This window comes from Scardinius erythrophthalmus (genome assembly GCF_964197995.2).
Source record: "Scardinius erythrophthalmus genome assembly, chromosome: 20".
Taxonomy (NCBI): Eukaryota; Metazoa; Chordata; class Actinopteri; order Cypriniformes; family Leuciscidae; genus Scardinius; species Scardinius erythrophthalmus.
The window spans coordinates 14,463,957-14,473,593 of record NC_138240.1 but is presented as its reverse complement, the minus strand read 5'-3'; the positions used below and the strand labels follow the sequence as shown (position 1 = coordinate 14,473,593).

Here is a 9,637-nt window from a genome sequence, read left to right as displayed (position 1 = left end):
ACCTTTTTATAGCTTTGTTGCACTGAATGAATTAAATACACTCACAGAAACTGAGAACTCCCTTGAGACTAGAGAGCGATCACTAGATCACTATGTAATATGTTTGTATATATATATATATATATATAGGATATTTCATTGTGCAGGATTTTTTTTTTTTTTTTTTTTTTACATTAGTTTACCTTTAATTATCTTTGTCATCAAACTCTCCCTGAAGGTAAAACTTTAAAAAGTAATATAATTTTAACAGCACTGTTAAATGTGATATCAAAGCAAATCTCTAAATGAATATTCATTTTTTTATACTGTATATTATAATGTTGTGATGCCTAAAATCACTTGTAACATTTTAAACAGGTGATTTCAGTAATCAGTGTTTTTATAATAGTTTGATTTAATAGTATAGAATTTTAATATTAGCCATTTTTTCGGTTATCGACCTTAACATAAAAATAATTATCAATTTAATTTGGCCAGAATTTGAATATCAGTGCATCCCTAGAGAAAATGCATTGTATCAGTGTTGTTTGACTTCATAAACATGTTAAGCTGCCCAAGTACATCTATCGAAAATATTCCAATTACAACAGGATTAATCCCATTCTTCGTCATCATCCTCTTCATCATCAAATTCATCATCCTCATCTACAAAATATTAAAAAGTAGAAAATGTTAAAAGGCACAGCATACGTAAACAACGGAATCCAGCAGATTACTTAATGTCTGAACATTATTATATACATAATATATTGTGTAAATTTTAATATAAAAGTACTAATTAATTTTGAACTTTCATGATTACTATATTAAATAAAACAATCTTGAGTGGTTACCAGATGAATGGATGACTTTACTCCTCTTCTGCATCACCATCATGAGAGCTCCAACTATTCCTTCTCCTGAATCCAGTGAAGGTGAAGGGGGTTCTTGGTTTGCGGCCACCTGGACAAGAGACATTACTGTATATTGCTGGTATAGAGTGTTGAGCTTAAAGGTGAACTGCGGTCAATTTTAACATTGAGCTCATTTTTTTGTAAATTTGGAGTGCTGTCAGTACAGAGAACAACGACAAAAAAATCTGTGTTGCCTACACCGAGTTATCCTCTTTTTTAAAATTTGCACCCTGTTGACTTCAATGGGGCAAGTTTTAAACCTGCCTTTAGCCTCTTAACATCCTTGATGTGTCATTACAACTGCACAGCTAATGTGAGTGATTCCTTCAGAGTGATCACGGGTGAATCTGACTGCAGTAGATGTGAAAGATATGAATAAAAATGATGTTTATTCAGCCAGCGCACATACCTGTATTTTCTTCCTGTTTACGGTCGAAGTCCATAGTAATCGATTGTCGAGTTCACGCACGTGATCATAGGTAACTAAACCTATGCGTGTGAACTCGACAATCGATTACTGTGGACTTCGACCGAAAACAGGATGTAAAGGCACTTGTAATGACACATCAAGGATGTTAAGAGGCTAAAAGCAGGTTTAAAACTTGCCCCATTGAAGTCAACAGGGTGCAAATTTTAAAAAGAGGATAACACGGTAGGCAATACCTATTTTTGTCGTTGTTCTCTGTATTGACAGCACTCCAAATTTACAAAAAAAATGAGCTCAATGTTAAAATTGACCGGAGTTCTCCTTTAAGGCATACATGCAAACATTATTAATAAAGAGAAGCTAACATAACCGGAACCTTATCAGTGCTTAGATCTTGTAAGAAAGTCACATGCTTTGAACACCAATTTGACTTTTTTGCTTCAACAAAATAAAATATTTACACTACTGTTCAAAAGTTTGAGGCCGGTAAGATGTTTATTTGATAAAAAAATATATGTTTATAGAATTTTAAATATTTTATTATATATAACCCTGTGATAGCCAAGCTGAATTTTTAGCATCATTACTCCAGTCTTCAGTGTCACTTGATCCTTCAGAAATCATTCTAATATGCTGATTAGATATATTTGAGCAAACTGTGACAGATTTTTTTTAGGATTATTTGATGAATATAAAGTTCAAAAGACAGCATTTAACTGAAATGTATACTTTTGTAACATCATGTCTTTGCTATCACTTTTGAACAATTGAATGTGTCCTGGCTGACTAAAGGTATTAATATCGGTTCAAAAGTTTGGGGTTAGTACGATTTTTTGTTGTTGTAAGATGTTAATACCTTTAGTCAGCCAGGACACATTCAGTTGTTCAAAAGTGAAAGTGTGGAAGTGTAGACACTCACCTTTTTGAGCTTCAACCCTGATTGTATCTGGGATAGTAATGCTCCTCTACCGCCTTCCCCACCGCTGGATGCTGGAGGTGGTGGACCAGTTGAAGGTGAGGAGTTGCTTCCAAAACTCATTGGAGGAGGGGCAGCAGCAGGAGGTGGAGGAGGAGGTGGCGGAGGCGGACCACCTCCGCTGGGTTTGGCTGTGGCTCGAGGGGGTGGAGGGGCGAAGCCTGAGGAATTGCTTCTGGGAGGAAAGTTGGATTCAAAGGTATGAGGTGGAGGCACAGAATCAGCAAAGTCTTCAGGTGGAGGTGGAGGAAATGATTCACAAGGTGGACAAGGGAAAAAATCAGACGGGGGAGGAGGTAGCGGCATTTCAGATTGGGGTGGAGGTGGCAAAAATCTATTGTCTCTTGGATGTGGGGGTAAGGGTGCGTTCCTCGTTCCTGGAGGTAGTGGTGGGGGAGCTGCCTCAGAAGGTGGGGGTGGCAGGAAGCTACCTCGCCTTTCGGGCACTTGAATTCCAGGTCTCTTTCCTGGAACGGGGGCTAAAGACTCCCTACGTTCTCCTGGGAGTGGTGGCGGTGGCATGCCTCCACTCCGACCTCCAGGTGCAGGCGGTAAGGGTGCGCTGCGGGCTCCTGGAGGTTGTGGCAAGGGACCAGTACGCCCACCGGAAGGAACAGGCGGCAGGGGCCCTAATGCTGTAGATCGGGCTGGCGGAGGACCACCGCGGGCCTCTATTGTTTGTTGTGATGGAATTGCTCTTGGAGGTGTGGGTGGAAGGGAACCTCGATGGGATGGTGGAGCAGAGGCTTGACCTGGGACAGGTGGTAGAGGCCCCATTCGACCTTGAGGTGGCGGCGGCGGCGTTGAGGAGAACCCGGATGGCACTTGGGGAAGAGAACCCCGATGTCCACTAGGAACAGGAGGGCATGTAGACTCTAAAAGAATGTTAAACAATACACTTAGAGCATGGGTGACCAATCCTGTTCCTGGAGATGTACCTTCCTGCAGAGTTCAGTGCAAACCCTGCTCCAACAAACCTGTCTGTAATTACCCTGTGTTCCTGAAGATCTTGTTTAGCTGGTTCAAATGCATTTGATTAGGGTTGGAGCTGAACTTTGCAGGAAGGTAGTTTTCCAGGAACAGGATTATGCACCCCTGGCTTAGAGGCATAATATGAAACAAATCCAACATTTTAACTCAGTTAGCTGTTTGCATATCACAATGACTTACCCTTCTCGTACACAGCCTTTTTAACAGCCTCCATTCCACCTGAACGCTCAATGACATCATAGATGAGTTGAGAGGTTTCCGAATCATCCATGGCTGCTTCACTGATCCCAGCGCAGGACAAAAGTTTCTTCAGGTCTGGGTCCAAATTGTTTGGACCCAAATTGTTTGAACCCATGCCTAGGTGACCAACATGCCTAAAGTCATAACACAACGAAACATAAGCATCTCAACGGAAGCCATTTATCTTGGTTAAAGCGAGTCCACTTATTCACTCACGTGAATCCACTAGGTGCTCCAATATCACCCTTCAGCAGTTTGGATCCTTTTTTCTTATTTTTCTTGTCTTTTTCTTTCTTTTCTTTCTTTGATTTGGAAGGGGCAATTTGGATCTGGACATTACTTGGTACCATTGGGGGCATGGCAGGAGACATTGGAGTACCAGAGCCTGTGATTTAAGATGCAATTTGTGTACATTTCATGCAGTTTTACATTACAGAACAGAAAAATGTAAGTTGATGTTGTTTTCAGAATGTCCAATGCCTCTGGTTAACTTGTGATGCAGAGAAAGCACGAGAACATTTGGTGGAAATTTATTGTTATTGGACAAGATATTGGTTTTTTTTGTTTTGTTTTTTATGTAGGATTTTTATTATTTTACAATAACCATATAAACTTAAAATAATTAAGTTAAAACAACAACAGGAACTAGACAAGAATTTTTTTTTTTTTTTACAAATAAACAAAAGGCTTATTAAAAAGCACAACATTCAAAATACATCCAGAGATTTTTAGTATCCCAATGGACAAGAAAAAATATTTGTGTAAAAAAAAATCACTTACCATTTGGTCGAGGAAGCGGTGGCAAAGTTCTACGATCTAAGAACATAAAAACATTTTCTTTGGTTTGCACTTAATTCGAATAATATAGTGATTGTGGAAAATCAGAGATTCTTACCTTTAGAATCTGATCCTTTTCTCTGCTGTTTCTCTTTATGTTATAAGAGGAAAGCATAAAAAAATATTTTCAATAAGACACTTTATTAGATTGTCTTTATAACCCTGTGTATGTTATGTTGAATTGGCAGAAAACATTTGAAACAAAATATTGTGCAAGAACGTATATATTTTTCATACCAAAGCGACTATTTCTCTGGCTGATCTTCTCCTCCACTACAGCAAAGAAATTTTCAGCCTCTGTTATATCTGCAAAGTTTAACCCCACTTGACAGTCCTGAGGAGAGAAGTTTATATCTGAATGTAAAAGTCCATGCACAAACACAATGTTAAGGAATGAGTCAGTTAAGTCAAATTACACTAACTGTAGCTTACATTAAGGCTGATCATGCTTGTTGTTAGCATCATGCTAACTCACTATTAGCATTGAGTTAGCAAACTTCTGAAAAGTAGCCCTGCAGCTTGCAAATGCATGAATGTAAGTTAAAAAGGTTAACAAAAGGTTGTTACAAAATAATAACACTAAAAATATTTAGCTGTCCCGTTTATTTTGTATTTCTGATGTCAAGCTCGAAGAGTTAAAAGCAAAATAGTTTGTATCTTAATTTTTTAAAATATATTTTTGATGATTTAATAATAAATTAATTATTATTTGCCTAATTAAATAATAATTAAATAATTAAATGATATATTGATTTAATTCATAACAATTTAAGTTGGAAAGGGCATTTTCATGTCTATGCTCAAAAAGTGGGACGACTTTGTTTTCACAAACTTTGAAGATTAAAAGTTGTTAAATTTAGCAAGACTTTAGCTAGCACTTTAGCACTTCAGGACTATAGAGTTGAAGAGCTCTGACATGCATACGAAATGTTGTTATTTTGTGTCTGTAGTTGCTTTTAAATAGCTGCATATATGGGTCAAATTAACCCACAGACATCAAAATCGTATAAAAATGTAGGTATGCACATTTCACTACACAACTTTGCATGCATGCTCATGACCCCTAATTAGAAAAAGTAAAAAAGAAATGATAGCTCATTTATACCATCCGTGGCTGAATTATTTTAGTGGGGAAAAGCTCATTTTTAAGCCCAATTTATACTTCTGCGTCGAACTCACGCCGTAGCCACGTCGTAGGCTGTGTGAAGCGCGCGTACCCTGACGTGCAGGGTCAACGCGTCAACTCTACGCGGACGCAATCGCTGTGATTGGTCTGCTAGGACCGCTCCCTCGGGTTTCACATGCTCACTCTGCAAGTGTAATTGCGTGTCAACGCGGACAACGACGCAGAAATATTGAAAACCAACGCGTTTCCTACAGCGTAGGGGCTCCGGCGTACACGTAGGTCTGACGCAGAAGTAGAAATCAGACTTTAGCTTCATAAGGTAGTAAAAAAAAAAAAACGAACATCACAAGCATAATATAAATTATGTGTGTATATCTCAAAACACATCAGCGTGTTGAAACTATGCATTTTCAATAACCCTAAACGAGAAAAAGTCACAAAATGTCAAGAAGAAAAAAAACAGGTTAACCAGTATTTACATAAAAATCTAAATGGGTCAAATTGAACCGCATCATAACACTAGGGTTAAAGGTTCAAGTGCAAGGGATTATGGGTATTCCTCTACTCCAGATTCCTCCCAGCTACAATGCTTTTTCAATTGGTCATGCTCAGTAGCAGATGCAATGATAGTAAGTTCAAAGTACTGTTTGGATGGTTTGTCCTACATAGATCCAAACAAATTCCACAGGACTAAGCATCAGTGATCAAACTGAACATGCTCAACAGTTTATCAGTTCTACTACCTTTACCACTTTAAGTTCTTACCATTTTACTGCTTACTGCTCATACTAAAGGACCTAAAACATGACTTAATTTTTTATATCCTACATTAGATAGTTCAGTCAATGGTTAAAATAGAGACAAAATGAAAGTATTTTACAGTGGTTAACTCCCCAACCAGAAAATTAGCCCAACTAGTTTATCAGCAACAACTGTGTGAATTCATCATACATGCAAATACTGTGTGCAACTTTAGCTCCTTTTGCCTGTCTAAATGCACCGGCAGACAGTTTTGTGGTAGACAGTGCTATGAGGAAGTGCTTGTAATACGCAAAATTAACTTTACAGGAAAGAGATATAAAAACTTCCTCAACACACACACACACACACACACACACACACACAAAATAAATAAATACTATTGCTATTTGATACTGTGAAAACATGTTAGGTTGGCATGAACTGCTGTAAATACAACAGGTAAATACTTACATCTCCAGGGAAAGTGTGAAAAAAAGGCCTGATTCTTTGGTACATTAGTTGGTTATAGATTTCCTGTTCCCACACCAGCTTCCCTGCCTGAAGAGAAGTAACAACTCTGAAATCATCTTAGTTTTCTCCCAGACAAACAAAAATGAGATTTTAATTCACACGTGCACATGCAAAATGTGATAATGATTATTATAATGGCTTTAATGCATTTCTTTAGTGTATGCTGTAAGCACGATGTTTGCCAATAAGAGATAAATGGTCTCAAAACCTTGAGGTCAAAGAGACGGATGAAAAAGGAGCGCTGATGACTGTCCTTGACGAAACACACTACTCCAGATTGCTGAGGCGTCCAGCGGTTCGGCTCGCTCGGAACAGCCATAAGCAACTGCACAACCGCTGAGGACAGAGACTGTAGACAAAACCAGAAAAAGGCTGTATTTAGCATCACACATTCACAAAAGCCTATTATTCTCACATGCATGATTGTTTGTGAATCACTTTCACCAATGAACACTGAGCAAACACGTGAAGTTGCAGATAATACAATAGCTTTTTTTTATAATTTTCTGTGACAGGAAATGTATTTAAGCAACTTCCCCTGTCAAACCCCTCTCAGTGATCACAGTTCAAGCTGCAGTGAGGACAAATTTCACACCTTTTCTTCCTTTAATCACATAAGCTTTTACTGTGTGCAGTCAAGCAGCACCAAAAATACCCACAAAATGGCTACGGAAGGCTACAAGTCTTTTGATAATGATTGTTCAACTTCATCATGGTTGCATAACCAGTGCATATGTGTATGCATATTAGATAAAAGCTTCTGCTACATAAATGGTCACCAACAACAGAACAACAGGCTGTCTTGAATGTGTCATAATGGAATGATCAGAGGAAGTAGAAATAAATAACCACATACAGAAGTGAGAAATGAGTTTGGATATACTGGTTTACCTACAGCTTTCTTTGATGTACTGTATAGGCTACATGTGGCTGCAGTTCTTTTGAAATAATTAACTGAAAAATCAGTCAAATTTATTTCAAAAATGGGTAGTGAATTTACAGTAAAAATGTGAAAATACAATCATTTGAAATGCGTCACGCAGGGAGTTCTGAAATCGTCATTTTACTGATATAATTTTAACAGTATGTTACTGTTACAGTACATGTTGTCTGAATAGTGCATATTTTACCGTTTTACATTTCGCTTCTGTTAAATCTACACATTTTCACTGTATATTGTAAGGTAACTTTTTTCAGTTAAATTTTTTTTAACATTTTTTTTGAGAGTCACACCATTAAGTTAAAAGTGAAAAAGTTAAAAGTGACTCTTCGTTAAATTAAGTTACAAAATGTGTGATTTGTTTTTTTCACATGGTCTAAGTGATGGTGAACATGTTTCACTTCTTAATTCAGATAAATGAGGGGAAAACACACATAAAAAAAAAGAGAGTTCAGTCAAAGGCAGCTTCTTAAAAGGAGAAGTAAAAAATATGGTCAATATTTATTGTCTACAGGATTCCCCATATCTTAATGCATACATTTTCACAAACACACACACACACACATAAAAAAAGTATTTTAAAGCATTTAAATCAAACTTTTGGCCCTCTGTTTGCACAGATGTGACTGAATTTCATCATGAAAAACACTCCATCTTCCCTCTAAAGTGTAAATTTACCTTAGTTCTGGTCTCTTTACTGAAGGCCTCTGAACTTACCACACACCTCCTGCCCAGCAGATCCTCCAGCCTCTCATTCTCCTGTGGACTGAGCAGAGAGCAGCACACATTCTCCTGACCTTTCTCCTTCGACGTTCGCCTCATGGCCTCATATGCTCATGGACCAAACCGTTAAAAAGTTTCACTCGAAGCGAGAGAAACAAAGAGACCCCTAGAGAGAGCGAGAGATCTCCTCTACACTACCGGTGACTAGTCTGAACAGCGAGCATTGAGTTTCTCTTCCTAGTTCTTACTCTCAGCAACAGCAGACAAAAGCTTTTCACAGGAAATGGACAACCGCACTTTTTTTTCTTTTCTATTTTCATTCTCTCGCCTGCTTGTCAGCTTGACACATTGCTGTATGTTCATGTTGTTTCAGATCAGAGCGGAAGACCTCTTAGCACAGTCAGATCATCAGAACAAACATTACTACAACTACACCAAGATAACCTTCTGTTGGTTGGTTTCCATCCGTGCCTCTAGTATCTGTCTGAAATGATCAAGGACAGAAAACAAACAAAACAAATGGGATGAAGAATTACTAATTGTGGTTAAAAAAGAAGAAGAAATGAAATAAAACAAAAAGTGAAATGAAAACGTAACGTTATGGCAATGAGATGCAAGAGATTTTTTGGTTTTACTTAACTTGACCAAAGTTCCTCACACAACCAAACTAGGTAGTTAATTAGTTGAGACAATTTTTGAGAAAAAAATCAAGAAATTTTGCATTCTGGGGTGTAATTGTTTTTTGTAATTTAGCTAAAATGGATTTGTTTGTTTAGTAAATGCTAGCAAATATAACCCTTGTTACAGCAAATACTGATCTCCTGGTTAGAATTTTTATTTATTTTTTCAACTAGAAACACTTTAAATAGCAAACATTATTATTATTATTATTATTATTATTAACTAGAGATACATACACACACACACACACACACACACACACACACACACACACAAAACCTGTCCTACTTGAAAGAAAGCAAGTTGACAAAAAGATCGAATCCAATATTTGCTGATAATATAGCATAACGAGAGATTCATAAGCAATTTATTTGTAGGCCGATTTTTTTTATTATTTTTTTGGACCGGGAACACCGCAAATGTGGCTTTGTGCCATTTTGTACAAAATAAAAGCATTCCAAAACAAACTTTCTGGTTGAAAACATTCAAGTGTCATACACAGTGCAATTTTGTTTTTAATATATTATGTTGA

At 37.4% G+C, this 9,637-nt stretch overlaps 1 protein-coding gene across 2 annotated transcripts; it reads right to left on the bottom strand.

Moving 5' to 3' along the window:
- Nucleotides 1-170: 170 nt before the first annotated feature.
- wasa (WASP actin nucleation promoting factor a) lies at nt 171-8,857 on the bottom strand. Of its 2 annotated transcripts, none has more exons than XM_081348749.1 (11): nt 8,380-8,857; nt 6,970-7,110; nt 6,702-6,788; nt 4,601-4,697; nt 4,422-4,454; nt 4,307-4,342; nt 3,743-3,911; nt 3,467-3,660; nt 2,240-3,171; nt 834-942; nt 171-645 (listed from the first exon to the last, which is right to left on the bottom strand). In XM_081348749.1, exons 1-11 carry the CDS (start codon nt 8,521-8,523, stop codon nt 593-595), a joined length of 1,995 nt encoding a protein of 664 aa, XP_081204875.1. In that variant the 5' UTR covers nt 8,524-8,857; the 3' UTR covers nt 171-592. The 2 variants fall into 2 exon arrangements, with proteins under 2 accessions (XP_081204875.1, XP_081204876.1); XM_081348750.1 differs by having other exon boundaries at nt 8,419-8,805.
- Between the last annotated feature and the right edge of the window lie 780 nt (nt 8,858-9,637).

Coding starts and splice junctions, on each gene's coding strand:
- wasa (XM_081348749.1), bottom strand. CDS start 8,523: ATGAGGCGAACGTCGAAGGAGAAAGGTCAGGAGAATGTGTGCTGCTCT. Junction 6,789..6,969: donor TCCGTCTCTTTGACCTCAAG/GTTTTGAGACCA, acceptor ACTTCTCTTCAG/GCAGGGAAGCTGGTGTGGGA. Junction 646..833: donor TAAAGTCATCCATTCATCTG/GTAACCACTCAA, acceptor AATATTTTGTAG/ATGAGGATGATGAATTTGAT.